We start from the raw sequence: 17,835 nt of genomic DNA, 5'->3' as shown, positions 1-17,835 counted from the left end.
GTACTTGGGGATAGTAATAGACTCAACAAAGCAAGAGTGTCGTCTGCCGGAAGAAAAAGTATCCAACATGATACATCTAGTGAATCAGTTGAGTATCTCTCCTCTGATCACTCTAAGGAGAGCCATGTCCATACTGGGGTCGATGACATCCTGTATCCCAGCGGTACAGTGGGCTCAGAGCCACTCGAGAGATCTCCAGTGGGAAATACTAGAGGCAGTATCCCACGCAGGAGGAAATTTAGAAAAGCAATTAAAAATATCCTCTCGGACAAAAACTTCCTTAGCTTGGTGGACAGACCCGTCCAATCTCAGGAGGGGGGTTCCATGGGTATGGCCGGTCTCGATAATCCTGACCACAGACGCAAGTCCTTGGGGGTGGGGGGCCCACCTAAACAGGCAAATTGCCCAAGGTCCTTGGTCAGTAGAAGAAAAAGACCTTACTTCAAACATGAAGGAGCTTTTAGCAGTTCAGTACGCCATCAATCATTTTTTAACTTCCCTCCGTTCCCACCACGTGAGAGTACTGACGGACAACAGGGTGGTAGTAGCATATTTAAACCATCAGGGAGGGACGAGGTCTCAATCCCTAATGAAAGTGACAAATTTCATCATGTCACAAGCAGAAGCCAACTTGTCCTCCCTGACAGCCCTTCACATAAAAGGGTCAGAAAATCAAACTGCAGATTTTCTAAGCAGAACCCAATTAAAACAGGGGGAATGGGAGTTAAATACAAGAATATTCAAACGCATAGTGGATCTTTGGGGGGCCCCGGATATAGATCTATTTGCAAACAATCAAAATCGGAAAACGGAGGCCTTCTGCTCGATAGATCCTCGGGGGAGTCCAGTGGCTATAGACGCGTTGTTAATTCCATGGAAATTCCATCTAGCTTATGTGTTTCCTCCGATAGCTCTAATTCCCTTAGTCTTGAAAAAAATCAGGGAGGACAGAGCCAAAGTGATATTGATAGCCCCGTTCTGGCCGAAAAGAGTATGGTTCCCATGGCTACGCCTAATGTCCATAGCGGATCCATGGGTACTCCCAGATATCCCAGACCTCCTGCATCAAGGGCCAGTGAATCACCCACAAATAAAAAGTTTACATATGACGGCCTGGCTTTTGAAAGGGAACTGTTAACAAAAAGGGGGTTTTCTTCAAATCTAATTTCTACCCTGCTGGCTAGTAGAAAACCTGTAACTACCAAAGCATACGGCAAGGTCTGGAAAAAGTTCCTATCCACATCAGCAGTTACTCTATCAGATCAGATGCCAATCCAGGAAATTCTAGAATTTCTGCAAAAAGGATTAGAGAAAGGCCTGGCAACAAACACCCTGAAAGTTCAGATTGCAGCATTGGGTGCCCTTTATAATCAGGATTTGGCGGGGAATCACTGGGTAAAAAGATTTATTAGAGCATCTACTAGGTCCAGACCAGTTATACATCTCACCGCTCCTCCCTGGGACCTGAACTTAGTCCTTTCAGCACTAACTAAGGCGCCGTTCGAACCTTTATCTCAGGCTTCACTAAAAATAATATCTTGGAAAACCTGTTTATTGGTGGCCCTAACCTCAGCTCGCAGGATTAGTGATCTGCAGGCCTTATCAGCTTACCCACCTCTAACACAAATATTAGATGACAGAGTAATCCTCAAAACTGACCCTTCTTACCTTCCCAAAGTGGCGTCAAAATTCCACAGATCTCAAGAGATAGCGTTACCATCTTTTTGCCCCAATCCAAAAAACAAAAAAGAGGAGGCTCTACACACTCTAGATGTAAAGAGATATCTAACACACTATCTATCAGCCACAAGGGAGTGTAGAAAAGGGAGGGCTCTGTTTGTCTGCTTTCAGGGACCAAATAAGGGTCACAAGGCATCGAAAGCCACGTTGGCGAGGTGGGTAAGAGATGCCATCAAGATGTCATATACCTCTTCCGGAGAACAAGCTCCGAACACAATTAAGGCTCATTCAACCAGGTCGGTGGCAACCTCTTGGGCTGAACGTGGTGGAGCATCAATAGATCAAATATGTAGAGCAGCCACTTGGTCTTCCCCCTCTACATTCTTCAAGCACTATCAGCTTAATCTATCTTCTCCCTCAGACTTAACTTTTGGTAGGAGAGTTCTTGAGGCAGAGGTCCCACCCTAAAATTTTCATTCTTTGAAATTCTCTCATTAGTGCCGTCATGGGGTAAGAGAATATCGTAGTTACTTACCGATAACGGTATTTCTCTGATCCCATGACGGCACCTGTATATTCCCTCCCTTCACGTATGGGTGTCCACACTACTTATAAATTAAGTCACGAGGTGTGCATTAAAAAAAAAAAAAAAATGTGTATATATATATATATATATAGAGGAGCTTATATAAGTTATACAGTTGTATTTTGTTGTGTAAAAATAACCAATTAAGTTACAGCAGAAATTCCCTGCAAGGCTCTGTAAACCAACTGAGGTGGAGGAGAGGTCCCGCCTTTTTAACCTGTGGGTTTCCTGTCCCTGAGGGCGGATCCCTCTCTCTCGTTAGTGCCGTCATGGGATCAGAGAAATACCGTTATCGGTAAGTAACTACGATATTTTCTTTTTGGTCTGTTTTTTGTTTAGTTTTTTCCTTCTAAGAATACATAACTTTTAAAAAAAACCTTTTGATCAACGTAATCCTATAGGACTTCTCTTTTTTTTTCGGGATAAGTTGCAGTTTTGAATGACATTCACTTTACCATGTGATGTAAAGTGAAGAAAATTTCCAGTTGTAAAATATGGAGGAAAAGAGCAATTATGCAATTATTTTTTTCTCATTTTTACAGCATTCATTTGTGGTAGCATATACCTCATAACATGGTTCTTCCATGTCCTTTATTTTATTATTTTAGTAAGTAAAAAATATGAACTTTTCCTTATTGTTTACACTTTATTATGAGTTAAATTATTCTATATATTGAGAGATTGGACTTTTACGGATGTAACAACAACAAATAAGCTTCTTTTCCCTTTTAGTTTATCTGCATTTTGGACAAGAGTGCGCCACCACGCTCCTGCCACTCACAGATTAACAGCGGCACTTAAGCGGTTAAACAGGAGCAATTAGAATTGGCTCCAACAGCTGCTATTAAAGGCAGGTTTTGGCTGTGTAACGCTGCCAGCATCGGCCATGTAAGACCGGACTCCTCACCCAAACCCTTTAAATTGTGTTGTTCGCTGCTCACAATCCCTTCTCAATTACTATATTGCACCTTGTTAAAATAAAAGCAGCCTGTTCTCCCAGTGCTGGATCTCCCATGACATGGTTTTGTCACGTGACCCCTGCAGCCAATCGGCGGCCGCTGATGGTCCTCTTCACTGTCGCATCCTTTGCATGTAACTGACATCCAGATGAAGTCACCACCACTGCCGCTGCTCTGTCAGTTACAGCCAAAGGAAGTGACAGTGAAGAGGTCCATCAGCGGCCGCCGATTGTCGGTGCCGGGTCTCCCTGCAACCATTGCTGGTACGGTGCTGACACCAGAGGAGAGAACAGGCTGTCTTTATTAGAAAATGGGGAAATATAGTAATTGAGAAGCCATTGTCTGAGTAGCAGTCAACTCCTTTAAGTTATTGAGCAGTAAAGGGTTAAACGAGTATGTCTGCCATTGAGAGAGGGTTTGCTGACCTCCCAGGATGAATACAATCAGTATGTGACAGAAGTTGCTTGAGACAACCTCTCGGTGGTCTGTGAACTACAAATTATCTCTACTAAAACGTATATAGAGTTGAGCGACTCTGTTCGGCTTCGGTCACCAATTCCGAATTTGCCATATTGGTACCCTATTTGTGCCGAATGTATGTTTGATGATCGGTTCCGAACACATTCGGTAATTACTACTCCCATTGACCCTAATGACATTCGGCTGTGTTCGACGAATATTGCAAAAACCATATTCGCTGCCGATCGTATTCGGACCCAAATCCGGACAAATTTGCTCAACTCTGTATATGACCTATTACTATTTCACAGGTAACTCAGGAGAAGGCGATCCCACCCTGGACTGAGGTGGTGCTCATCCCCATGACTGGAAAAGCAAGTCTTTACCCTGGGCTGTATGTTTTCACCACCCCCTGCAGGATGGTCCGTCCTGTTAGGAATTTGGCGGTAGGGAAAGAAGAGCTGATCGGCACGTTGGAGCAGGTGCGGTATTACACATTGTCATCTACTAGCTCATGTAAGTGTAGCTGTGATCGAGGGACCATGGTGGCGAGACCAGGGTGGCGTGACCAGGGTAGTGTGGTCGTCATGAAATCGGCGTGCAAAATATTGTTTCACAAAAAAATAGCGCTAGCGTAATCTGCCAGTAAAATTTACACTAGGCGTGTGTATGGGAGAAACTAACTAAATCAGTTACCTAAATGAATTATTTTCTACCCTAGACTGTAAATCTACCAGGCTGTTCAAGGCCTGCTGGGAGGTATAGTCCCACAGCAGGCAGCGTGCCAGCACCCGCTGACCTCTGCTGTAGGGTAAATGAGGTTCTCTCCCGGCGGAGGAGGGGAGTCTTTAGAACACTGAGATTCTGGAACTTTCTGCCAGTTGAAGCTGATGGCGAATTCACAACTACCAATTGTAACATTTGGGGTCAGAAATTAATTTTTTATTCCTCTAAGATGACAGGTTTTTATTTTTCTTCAGCTCTTTGGATCAGCAGTGCAGAATTTTCGGCTGATCCGGATGGACTTATCTCATTCTTACCGTTCCTATGTGCGCACAGCTCACAGTGCAGTAGTGAAAGCCCCTTGTTCCCAGTCAGCCTGGATAGAACATGATTTCTTCATTTCCGATTAAATGAGATTAAACGGAGCCGATTCCTTGTTATTAACCCATTGTTGGCAGAGTGTGCCGCATTTATGTTTTTTGTAGGGGAGCACATCTGAAATGGGGATCCTGCCTGCGTTTGGTCTGTGTACAGCATTTGGGGTTAGACTAGAGCATCTAGGAGCGGTGATAAGGAAGGGGGTACTAATTAAATAGAAGTTGGCTATCTGTGTGAGGTTTCTACTTTGTGATACTTCATATAAAAATCAACATTTTTCTTTGATGTAAGTGTGTTTCATTGATCTTCCAGCCCACTGATGTGTCTAGATTCCCATCTGTGCCTCTCTTCCAGGTTTTCTTGAACGTGGCGATATATGAGGGTGAAATTGTGCCCGGAGTGACCACCCATCAGGAGCTCTTTCCTCACAGCTTGATGAGTGTTGTGGCCAACTTCATCCCCTTCTCCGACCACAACCAGAGTCCCAGGAACATGTACCAATGTCAGATGGGTAGGTACCCGCACGATATTCCCACCGTGTGCACACAGGACCCATATGGCACTGTTCAGACCACGTAATATCTGTCCTGTTCTTATTTCCAGGTAAACAGACGATGGGGTTCCCTCTTTTAACCTATCAGGATCGCTCTGATAACAAACTGTATCGCCTGCAGACCCCCCAGAGTCCTCTGGTGCGTCCCACCATGTATGATTATTTTGACATGGATAACTATCCAATTGGAACAAACGCCATTGTAGCGGTGATTTCGTACACGGGATATGATATGGAGGATGCGATGGTAAGTTATTTGTAGGCGCTGTTCACACTTGCGAATTGGGTAAGTGCAGAGGATGGTCAGATCCTTTATATGAAAAGGACCCAGAGTACCCCATTAATTATGGGTATAAAATATAATCTATCTACATAGCGTTGGATAGATATAATCTGCTTGTAGTGTTAATAGGTTTGGATGAAGCTCCTTTTTATTACTGCACCGTTCATATGTTTGTGCATTTATTGCACCCTATACCTGAACCCCTTTTCCTAATATTAAAGCAAATTTTAAACAGCAGCATGATGTAGGGACATAGACCCTGATTCCAGCGATGTGTCAATTAGTTCAGGGGTGGGCATTTCATTTTCCTAAAGGGCCAGATGAAATATTATTACTGTTATGGAGGGCCGAACCTATACGCTGTACTTAATTCAGCTCATTGTTATTATTTTAGATTTATTTTTACCTCTTCATATTGAGCAGAATTTAGTATGTTGATAGGCTGATACTGCTGATACATGTTACAATAGGGCTCATTATAAACTGTATTCTTATTAGTAGCAGCTAATCAGAACCGTACGATTTACTGCTTTTCATAAAGTTTTTTTTTTTTTTTTTTTTAAAAACAACACCAATTTGGGTGTAATAACAGGAGCAGTATGATTTACTATCAGCTCCCAGCACACTGTGATGCCTCCATGGTCACACAAAGAGTATGATGTCCCCTGCAAAGCCCCCCCCCCCCACAAAGCCCCTCATACAGCCTTGCAGTGACTGAATGGTGGGAGAGGGAGCTGACTGCTTTCTGTTTATTTTATTCATCAGTATCTGTATCCCAAGGATGAATACTGATGAAGTTGTGGCAGGGGGCAGAGGTTTTGTGTGGGGTGCCACTGGTTTTCGGTCTTTGACTGTCTCTTTCCACTGGCCGCATAGGACTAGCCAAAGGGCCACATGTGACCCCCAGTAACTGAGCCCTGCGCAATCTGCAGCCGTGTATGATAGTAACAGAGCTGCTCATTAGTGCAGTGGTTGGACTAGGATGCATGTGCCAAGTTGTTCTGTAATGATGATCTCCTGCTGATAAAACACTGATTGTATAGAAACAACAAATCGCAGCCCAGTAAGTGACACATCGCTGTAATCAGGGTCTCAGCCCCTGCATCATACTGCTATTGTATTAGATAACAAAAAAAGCTTCCCTTTAAAGTCAAACAGCACCCTTGATGCAATACTATATGGCAACCACTAAATAGCTACTTTGTGATGGATGCCTGATATGGCTCCTTATCAGCCATCTGATATAAACTACTTGTGTTTGCAGATTTTGAACAAATCGTCTTGGGAGAGAGGATTTGCTCATGGGAGCGTTTACAAAACCGATGTCATCGACCTGGCTAAAAAAATAAAAGATCACGAAGACAATTTTGTGTTTGGAATCAAACCGGACGATGAACGGATAAAGGGGAAACTAGATGACGATGGCCTGCCACCGGTAGGCGCTGTCCTGCGTTATGGAGACCCGTACTATGGTTATCTGAACCAAAACACTGGAGAGAACTTTGTGGTGTTTTACAAGTGAGTCGTACGAGCTTTACATCACACGGACACATTTCTTGGCATTGGGCTATCTTCACACGTGGAGGTTTTGCTGTGTTTTTTTAACGTAGCTTCTTTGGTGCGTAAAATACATGGCCTTTTACAGAATCAGCGTAATCAAGAAGTTTCAGAAATCTTGTGCACACAATGTTTTTTTTCTGTGGGTATTATGAGGCTTGGATTAAGTTCACTCTAGGCGTTTCAGCGTTTGTTTGTTTTTCTTTATCGCCTCTCATTGGGGGACACAGGAACCATGGGTGTATGCTGCTGCCACTAGGAGGCTGACACTATGCAAATAAAAAAGTTAGCTCCTCCTCTGCAGTGTACACCCCACCGACTGGCATTATGCTCTTCAGTTTAGCTTAGTGTCAGTAGGAGGTGGACACGGGTCTTTCATTAGACCCTTATCTACCTCAATGTGCGTCGTTTCTTTTCACGTTTTTCCGGAGGGATACAGGGTGAACAGTCACACCTGTAGTCCCACGATGCGGACTATGAGTACGGCGTGTACTGCCACCCCGTATCCTCATAGATCCCACAGCAGGACCAAGAACCTGGCACACAAGCGTGCTCAGAAGTCCGGTCCTGGCCCGTCCCCCACCAACTCGCCCACCATAGCCTGTCGGTCGCGGAGACGAGGACGTCTATCAGCCCCTGGACGTCTTAATACCTTCCAGGTTAGTACCGGCGTGGGATGTCTAATGTGAGTATTTTACCTAACGGCCTACCCCCATCCCACAGTTTTTCAAAGGAGGTGCCTTATTTAAGGGGTTTTCAGGTGCAGGGCACCTTACCTCTTTTCCAGAGCTGGGCCCTTTTTCTTTCAGCCGCCGCACTGCTTCTTTGGCGACGGCCGCCTTGCCCCTGTGCCGGCGCGGCTTCTTTACCACTAGCCGCCGCACAGCTGGTCCTGCCGCTCTCAGCGGCGTCCTTGCCATCAGTGCGGCCCTCTCGGTCTGCCACACTGCTTGCGGCTGCCCGGCTCCGGCCGCTGCAAGCGGCCGTTCATTATTTACTTCAGTGCGGCGGCTCTGCTAAACAGCCGCCGCACCGCTGCGGGTCCCTGCAGCTTCTTTTCCCAGGCCGTTGTATGCGGCCGTCCAGCCCGTTCTTTTGGCGCGGCGGCTTGTAGGCCGCCACACCGCTTTGCGCCTGCTGCGGTGTGCGGCGTCTCAGCTGCCGCGCCGATTCCCCCCTCAGTCGCCGCGGCCTTCTCCAGCACCTATCTCTAATTTAGGCCCCGGCTTCGGCCGGGGCCTACTTCCGGTGCCGGACTCCGCCCCCTTTTCCTCTTCGTCGGGCGGGCTTTTCTCCCGCCCGACAACCTCTCCGTGACGGGCACAGGTCCTACCCTTTTCCCCACCTACCGGCGCCATCTTGAAACACGAGGTTCCTCTGCACCTGTCGCACTCCTCAGCGGTCAGCTTCCTCTGATCAGACTGCAGCAGAAGCCCACATCCCCTGCTAGAGGGACTACCTTTACCGGAGGTCCATTCCATCAAGCCGGACAGCTCTCTCTGAATTCCTTTCTCATCTACCGTGAGTAGCTGCACTGCAGACTGACACCCTCCTCTGCCCCACTGTCCCCTAACCTGCTGGCATTTCTTCAGGGATCTCTTAAAATGTCTACCTCTAAAGGGGGCCGCTCTCGCCCCCCTACTTCTTCATCTTCTGCCTTAGTCATGTACTTTGCATGTTCGTCCTGTAACAGCAAGCTTCCCTCAGGTCAGTGCTCAACCCGATTGTTCCCACCGCCCAGGATCCCCCGGCTGTTCCGCCCGAGAGTGATCCCCCCCATCCCAGGCTGGGCCGCCTCTCTGTCACAATCGGTGGCCGATTTTAACACGGGTATCTCAAACCCTGGTGTCCGCGCTGGATCGGTTACCCCTGCAAACCCCTGCAGTGGCCAGCGGGTCGCAGGAACCGCCGCCCGAGCCCTCCTTGATAAGCCACAAAAGGTCCAGACAGGAACGTCGGTCTGAGTCCTCTTCGCGCTCCATCTCGCCGCACGGCCCTCCCCCACGGTTGGTGTCTCACCGATCCTCCTCCCCTGAGTCAGGCGAGGCATTATCTGATGCGCCCTCGGAGGATATTTCGGAGCTGAATCCTAACCAAATCGCCACCATGAGTGAGACGGTCCAGAACCTCATTCGGGCTATAAACCAAACCTGTGGCATTAAGGATCCCTCTACGGAACCCGCAGATCAGGCGGTTTCGTTTAGACGGGCCAAACCACCTTCAAAATTTTTCGCTCCTCATCCTGAATTCGAGGAAATCTTGGCCAGAGAGAGAGCGAATCCGACCAGACGTTTTCAGAGGGGAAAACGCCTGGGGGTGTTATATCCTTTTTCACCAGAACTTACCGCCAATTGGACGGTCTCCCCCTCGGTGGATCCCCCTGTTTCCAGGCTGTCCACCAACACGGTGCTTCCACTGTCCGGCGGAGCATCTCTGAAGGATTTTAACGATAGTTATAGAATCCTTCGCGAAATCTGCTTTTGAAGCGGCTTCAGCAGCGCTATGTCCAGCTTTTGCTTCCACTTGGGCTTCAAAATCCATCTCAAAATGGGCCAAGGATCTACGGCGAGGTATCCTGGACGGGGCACCTCTTGCGCAATTAGCGGAACTTGCCAACCAGATTTCCCACGCTGGTGATTACCTGGTTTCCGCCTCCCTGGATGTCGCGTCTTGTGCGGCTCAGGCTTCCAGCAATGCCGTTGCCATCCGCCGGACCGTTTGGCTCAAGGCCTGGCAGGCGGACTTGTCCTCCAAAAAGTCCCTCACTAGTCTGCCCTTCCAGGGCTCTCGTCTCTTTGGTTCCCAGCTGGACCAAATCATTAAGGACGCCACCGGGGGTACAAGTTCTCTTCTCCCCCAGGCTAAGCCTCGTCGCCCTCCTCCTAGACGGCAGTTTCGCTCTTTTCGGCCTTTTCGTCGCTTCGCTGCATCAAACTCTTTTTCCCAGCAGCAACAGAGGCCACAGGCACGTCAAGAGAAGAAGGCGGTGTCCTTCAGGCCCTCTCCGTCCTGGCGTCCTCGCTATTCCCAGGGTAGATCGTCCAGGCCCAGGACTGGAAGATCCACCTCCGCATGACTCTCGGCAAGACTCCAGCCCAACTCCCAGGTTGGGGGGCCGTCTTCTCCGTTTCAGGGACGTCTGGATTTCCGCAGTAGAGGATGCATGGGTCAGGGAAGTTGTATCCTCGGGATACAAAATAGAGTTCGCCTCCCGACCCAGGGATCGTTACTTCCAATCCCGTCCTCCAAAAGATCCTGCTCTGGTTCCGGGCTTCTTCGCAGCCATCGCTTCTCTGCTCAAATCCGGGGTAATCGTTCCCGTCCCAGAAAAGGAACGGTACACTGGTTTCTACTCGAACCTTTTTGTGGTACCGAAAAAAGACGGCAAGGTTCGTCCCATTCTGGACCTCAAATTGCTGAACAGGAGGGTTTGCCTGAGACACTTCAGGATGTAATCCCTTCGTTCAGTAATTGCTTCCATGGAGGCTCAGGAATTTCTATGCTCTATAGATATCCAGGACGCCTACCTACACGTTCCGATATTTCCTGGACATCACCGTTTCCTGCGCTTCGCAGTGCAACAAGATCATTTTCAGTTCGTCGCCCTGCCGTTCGGTCTCGCAACCGCGCCAAGGGTGTTCACGAAAATCATGGCGGCGCTGATGGCCATCTTGAGAGTCAGAGGCTTGGTCCTGTTTCCATTCCTCGATGACATCCTCATCAAGGCTCCGTCCTTTGCTCAGGCCCACGAAAGCCTGTCCATTGTTCTCGACACCTTATCCCGTTTCGGGTGGCTGGTCAACCGGAAGAAGTCCTGCCTTATTCCTTCTCAGCGCATCATCTTTCTGGGCATGCTTTTCGACACTCGTCAGACCAGAGTCTTCCTTCCCAAGGACAAGAGATCCACTCTTTGTCGAGACATACGCTTGCTCCAGGGTCCTCGGCCTCCCTCCCTCCGATCGGCCATGACGGTTCTGGGGAGGATGGTAGCTACCTTGGAAGCGATTCCCTTCGCCCAATTCCATTCTCGACCCCTTCAGCAAGCAATTCTGTCTCAGTGGGACAGGTCTGTCTTATCCCTGGATCGGCCGATCAGACTCTCTTTTCGGGTCAAGCGGTCTCTCAACTGGTGGCTGACGTCACCTCTCATCTCCCAGGGCAGGTCCTTCCTTCCGGTTCACTGGCAGGTGGTGACAACGGACGCCAGCCTGATCGGCTGGGGTGCGGTTTTTCGCCACCTGACGGTTCAGGGCCGTTGGTCGCCGCAGGAGTCATCTCTGCCAATCAACGTCCTCGAAATTCGGGCCATCTTTCTGTCCCTCCGCCACTGGGAAAGGATCCTCAGGGGCCTTCCAGTCCGGATCCAGACGGACAACGCCACGGCTGTGGCATATGTCAACCATCAGGGGGGGACCCGGAGCTCCTTGGCCCTTGCCGAAGTATCCAAGATCCTTCTTTGGGCGGAGGCAACGGTTCCAGTGATATCCGCGGTGCATATTACCGGCGTGGACAACTGGGCCGCCGACTTCCTCAGCCGCGAGGGCCTCGCGGCAGGGGAATGGTCCTTGCATCCGGAGGTCTTCCATCAGATTTGTTTTCGATAGGGGACTCCGGATGTGGATCTCACAGCGTCTCGAATCAACAGGAAGGTTCCGCAGTTCGTCTCCAGGTGCCGTGATCCTCTCGCAGTGGGCGTCGATGCTCTGGCCATTCCTTGGTCACAGTTCGAGCTGCCCTACCTGTTCCCACCCCTTCCATTACTTCCCAAACTGTTGAAGATCAAAGCGGAAGGGGTGCCGGTCATCCTGATCGCCCCAGATTGGCCCAGGAGAGCTTGGTTCGCGGAGCTCGTCAACCTTCTCGCGGACGCTCCCTGGCGGCTTCCAGACAGGCTCGATCTGCTGTCCCAGGGTCCGATCTGCCACCCGAATTCTCGGTCGCTCAGTTTAACGGCGTGACTGTTGAGACCGCGGTTTTAAGAGCGTCCGGCCTTTCGGACCGGGTGATTCACACCATGATTCAGGCTCGGAAGCCTTCGTCTTCCAGGATCTACTACCGCACCTGGAAGGCTTACTTCCGTTGGTGCGAGTCCAACCGCGTTCCGCCTATGGTTTTTTCCCTGCCTTCTCTTTTGGCCTTCCTTCAGGCAGGACTGGATTCGGGCCTGGCTCTTAGCTCCCTGAAGGGTTAGGTCTCTGCGCTTTCCATTCTCTTTCAGAAGACCTTGGCCTCTCGGCCACAAATTAAGACCTTCTTTCAAGGGGTAGCCCATGCTGTCCCGCCGTACAGAGCCCCTGTGGAGGCATGGGACTTAAACCTGGTACTGGACGTTCTGAGGGTTTCTCCCTTTGAACCTCTTAGGGAGATTCCTCTATCGTTTTTTTCTTGGAAGGTGACCTTTCTTGTGGCCATCACGTCTATTCGCCGTGTTTCCGAGTTGGCGGCCTTGTCTTGCCGTCCTCCGTTTTTGGTCATTCACCAGGACAAGGTGGTCTTCCGGCCCCCACCTTCTTTTCTTCCTAAGGTGGTTTCCACCTTCCACCTCAACGAGGACATCGTTCTACCATCCTTTTGTCCAGCTCCGACTCATCCTCTGGAGCGATCGTTGAACAAGCTAGACCTCGTCAGGGCAGTGAGGATCTATCTGGATAGAACATCCTCTTTCCGGAAGACGGATTCTTTTTTCGTCATTTCTGATGGCACGCGCAGAGGCCAACCGGCTTCCAAAGCGACTATTGCTCGATGGATCAGAATGGCAATTTTGGAGGCTTACCGGGTCAAGAACAGAGTGCCCCCTCCTGGGATTAAGGCTCACTCTACCCGGGCAGTCGGTGCCTCCTGGGCGGTGCACCACAGGGCTTCCGCCCTACAGCTTTGCAAAGCGGCAACTTGGTCTTCCATCCACACGTTCGCCAAATTTTACAAGGTCCATACCTACGCATCGGCGGACGCCAGCCTAGGCAGAAGGATCTTGCAGGCGGCAGTGGCGAGTCCTCTGACCTGATGGAAGTCTGTTTTCCCGCCCTTGGGACTGCTTTGGGACGTCCCATGGTTCCTGTGTCCCCCAATGAGAGGCGATAAAGAAAACAGGATTTTTGGTTGCTTACCGTAAAATCTGTTTCTTGAAGCCTCCATTGGGGGACACAGCTCCCTCCCAATGTTTCTGTTATCTGTTTTATGACTGTTCTCACGTTTACAGTTCTCAAGTTTGTGGTTATGGTTTTTCAACCTTGTTCTTTTCTCCTACTGCTTTCTCACTAACTGAAGAGCATAATGCCAGTCGGTGGGGTGTACACTGCAGAGGAGGAGCTAACTTTTTTATTTGCATAGTGTCAGCCTCCTAGTGGCAGCAGCATACACCCATGGTTCCTGTGTCCCCCAATGGAGGCTTCAAGAAACAGATTTTACGGTAAGCAACCAAAAATCCTGTTTTTTTAAAAAAGCATGTTTTTTGCTGCGTTTTTGGTATGCTAGATTTGACTCTCGTGCACAAAAAAAACAGGAAAACCTGATACCTGTGTATTTGGTGCATTTTTTTCAGTGTTTTTTTCACTTCCCATTCAAGTCAATGGATGAAAAACGCTAAAACTGACATGTTCTATGTCCAAAAAAACATGCAAAGCCCAAAAAACTGATGACAAAAAACAGTGTGTGCATGAGATTTCTGAAATCTTATAGGTTTTGCTGGTACTGTAAAAACTAGCATACAAAACAGCAAAAACGGCCAGTGTGAACTTGGCCTTGGTGTGTGTTTGCTGAGACGCAGCTTTTTTGCAGCGATTTAACTATTTGAATGGGTGAAAAAGCTGCAATAAAAAAAATGCACACAAAAAATGCACTTCAAGTATGAAAAATCTGCTGCAGTACTGATCTATTGGCAGGAAAATAGCAGCATTTTTACATGTTTTTTTTTTTTGTGTTTTTCTGATGCTTTTTTGCCCCACTCTTTAGTTTGCGTGAAATCTGCAGCAAAAATGCTGCATACTGCAGATATAAATCTACAAGTCACGAATACGCAGCGTGTGCCTGAGACTTCAGGATTCTCATTCACTTTGCTGGGACTAGGAAATCCTTCATGTTTTGTGACATCAGAGCAGAAAAAACGCAACAGAACTGCAACGTGTGAACTGGCTCTTATTGTAGGCCACACATGAACATATCCTTACTGATAAGAGAGACCTGTGAGACTGTTTTCATGGATTTTCCTTCACTTTCATGTCTTGTCTTTTCAGGAATAAGGAGGACTGTATTGTTGACAACATTAAGGCCTGCAGCAATGACCTGGGTATTGGAAAGTTCCAATTCGTGTGCATCACTATGAGGATCCCGCGTAACCCCACCATAGGTGATAAATTTGCTAGCCGACATGGCCAGAAAGGCATCCTCAGCAGACTGTGGCCAGCAGAGGATATGCCATTCACAGAAAGCGGGATGGTTCCGGACATTTTATTTAACCCGCACGGATTCCCTTCCAGAATGACAATTGGGATGTTGATTGAGAGCATGGCCGGTAAATCGGCAGCACTCCACGGATTGTGCCACGATGCCACTCCTTTCACATTCTCAGAGGAGAACTCTGCTCTGGAATATTTTGGTGAAATGTTGAAGGCTGCTGGCTACAACTACTATGGCACAGAGAAATTGTACAGCGGCATTAGTGGGCTTGAGCTTGAGGCGGACATTTTTATCGGTGTGGTCTACTACCAGCGTCTTCGTCACATGGTTTCTGACAAGTTCCAAGTTAGGACAACCGGCTCTCGTGACAAAGTGACCAACCAGCCTGTGGGCGGCAGAAACGTCCAAGGAGGTATTCGTTTTGGAGAGATGGAGCGTGATGCCCTGCTGGCACATGGAACCTCCTTCCTTCTTCATGACAGGCTTTTTAACTGTTCCGATAGATCAGAGGCCCATGTGTGTGTGACCTGCGGCAGCCTCCTGTCGCCTATCCTGGAGAAGCCTCCTCCATCTTGGTCCTCAATGCGAAACCGGAAGCACTATTGCTTGGTCTGTGACCGGACAGATACAATTGACGTCATTTCTGTGCCGTATGTTTTTCGGTACTTTGTGGCGGAGTTGGCAGCAATGAACATCAATGTTAAACTGTCCGTGCGCTAACGAGCAGATGGAAGGATGGTTTCTGCACGTGCCTTATAACATTGCTGGTACCTGTGCTCCTCCTGGGCATGAAAAGCCTGTGAATAACTTTTACTTGGAAACATTCACCATTCACTATAGTGAAGGCATTGCCATTCTGCTATCCAGCCAAATATGCCTGGTATGGGAAATCTCAAGGATTATCTGATTGTCAGAAAGTGACTGGACAATCTGACACCACCTGTCATGAGTAGAAGCCAAGTATGGAAAATGAGATATCTGCAGATTGTATGTACCAGTGGTTTAGCGCCGACGTGCTTTCTATAGTGTGAGCACTTCTGTAAGTGACACCAGTGTCTGGATAAACATTCATTTTTATTTTCTTGTATCTTGGCCTCTTTGTCAGTACTTTTAGTTGTTCTTTTTTTATTTATTTAATTTTTTTAAATGCGTCATCCACCTTCTATTAAAACTTTTAATATGCCATAGATAATTGTGTTCAGAGTCGGACTAGACTGGCGAGGTATCGGGGGGAATCACCGATGGGCCCTTGCAGTGGACCAGAGAGATGTCTGTGGGAAGAAGGGAAAAAAAGTGTTTTTTTTTTTTTTAGGGGCACAGGCCCTTTAAATGCGCAGGCAGAGTATGTGCAGGGGCACGCGCATGCAGCATTCATTACCTGAACCACCGTGGTGCACGTCCCGATGAACACAGACGAGCGTGCGACTGATGTCACTGGTGCGCACATATCTGCTAGGTTGGTGGCAATTTTAATATGAGCACCCCAAATCTGTAAGGGAGGATGCTGCCGGGAGCGCAGGCAGGTAAGAGGAATTTTTTTTTTTCTTCTCCTTCTGTGCTTGCAGCCATTTCAAGGGACAAGGATAAATATATGGGGGAAGGGGCAGGATGGATATATTGGGGGAAGGGGCAGGATGGATATATGGGGGGAGGGCAGGATGGATATGAGGGGGACCAGGAGCCATATCTGTGTATGTCACTGATAATCATTACTGACACTACACTGTGTGCAGAATTATTAGGCAAGTTGTATTTTAGATGATTATTTTTATCATTGATCAACAACTGTTCTCAGTCAACCCAAAAGACTCATAAATATCAAAGCTTAATATTTTTGGAAGTTGGAGTGGGTTTTTAGATTTGGCTATCTTAGGAGGATATCTGTTTGTGCAGGTAACTATTACTGTGCAGAATTATTAGGCAACTTAATAAAAACCAAATATATTCCCATCTCACTTGTTTATTTCACCAATATAACTGCACAAAATTTAGAAATAAACATTTCTAACATGCAAAAACAAAACCCCAAAAAATGAGTGACCAATATAGCCCCCTTTATTTATGATGACACTAACAGCCTTCCATCCATAGATTCTGTCAGTTGCTTGATCTGTTTACGATCATCAACATTGCGTGCAGCAGCCACCACAGCCTCCCAGACACTGTTCCAAGAGGTGGACTGTTTTCCCTCCCTGTAGATCTCACATTTTATGAGGGACCACAGGTCCTCTATGGGGTTCAGATCAGGTGAACAAGGGGGCCATGTCATTATTTTTTCTTCTTTGAGACCTTTACTGGCCAGCCACACTGGAGTAGTTGGAGGCATGTGATGGAGCATTGTCCTGCATGAAAATCATGTTTTTCTTGGATGATACTGACTTCTTCCTGTACCACTGCTTAAAGTAGTTGTCTTCCAGAAACTGGCAGTAGGTCTGGGAGTTGAGCTTCACTCCATCCTCAACCCGAAAAGGTCCCACAAGTTCGTCTTTGATGATACGAGCCCGTACCAGTACCCCACCTCCACCTTGCTGGCGTCTGAGTCGGAGTGGAGCTCTCTGCCCTTTACTGATCCAGCCTCTGGCCCATCCATCTGGCCCATCAAGAGTCAATCTCATTTCATCAGTCCATAAAACCTTTGAAAAGTCAGTCTTAAGATATTTCTTGGCCCAGTCTTCACATCTGAACAAGAAACATAAGATAAATGTCGTCGTTTTTCAGCCTTCCTTACCTTGGCCATGTCCCTGAGTATCGCACAACTTGTTCTTTTTGTTACTCAGTAACGGTGCAGCTCTGAAATAAGGTAAAACTGGTGGCAAATGGCATCTTGGCAGCTTCACACTTGATTTTCCTCAATTCATGGGCAGTTATTTTGCTCCTTTTTTGCCCAACCTGTTTCTTGCGACCCTGTTGGCTATTTGCCATGAAACACTTGATTATTCGGTGATCACGCTTCAAAAGTTTGGCAATTTCAAGACTGCTGCATCCCTCTGCAAGACATCTCACAATTTTGGACTTTTCAGAGCCCATCAAATCTCTCTTCTGACCCATTTTGCCAAAGGAATTGAAGTTGCCTAATAATTATGCACACTTTTATATAAAGTTTTGATGTCATTAGACAACACCCCTCCTCATTACAGAGATGCACATCACCTGATTTACTTAATTGGTAGTTGGCTCAAGCCTGAACAGCTTGGAGTAGGACAACATGTATAAAAAGTATCATGTGATCAAAATACAACTTGCCTAATAATTCTGCACACAG

The 17,835-nt window shown here is 47.8% G+C and overlaps 1 protein-coding gene across 1 annotated transcript in view; it reads left to right on the top strand.

Annotated features, from left to right (window-relative positions):
* POLR1B (RNA polymerase I subunit B) overlaps window positions 1–15,660 on the top strand; it is a 62,853-nt gene extending 47,193 nt beyond the window's left edge. The window contains exons 11-15 of the mRNA XM_069768991.1: window positions 3,996–4,166; window positions 5,140–5,296; window positions 5,389–5,585; window positions 6,886–7,139; window positions 14,411–15,660. Coding sequence (XP_069625092.1) covers window positions 3,996–4,166; window positions 5,140–5,296; window positions 5,389–5,585; window positions 6,886–7,139; window positions 14,411–15,293 — 1,662 coding nt within the window. The 3' untranslated portion in view covers window positions 15,294–15,660. The remainder of the gene's footprint in view (window positions 1–3,995; window positions 4,167–5,139; window positions 5,297–5,388; window positions 5,586–6,885; window positions 7,140–14,410) is intronic.
* The last annotated feature ends 2,175 nt before the right edge of the window (window positions 15,661–17,835 follow it).

The sequence above is a fragment of the Ranitomeya imitator genome, chromosome 5 (genome assembly GCF_032444005.1).
Source record: "Ranitomeya imitator isolate aRanImi1 chromosome 5, aRanImi1.pri, whole genome shotgun sequence".
NCBI classification, from domain to species: Eukaryota; Metazoa; Chordata; class Amphibia; order Anura; family Dendrobatidae; genus Ranitomeya; species Ranitomeya imitator.
Note: the sequence above shows the minus strand (reverse complement) of the source record. Positions and strands in the feature narration are given on the sequence as shown.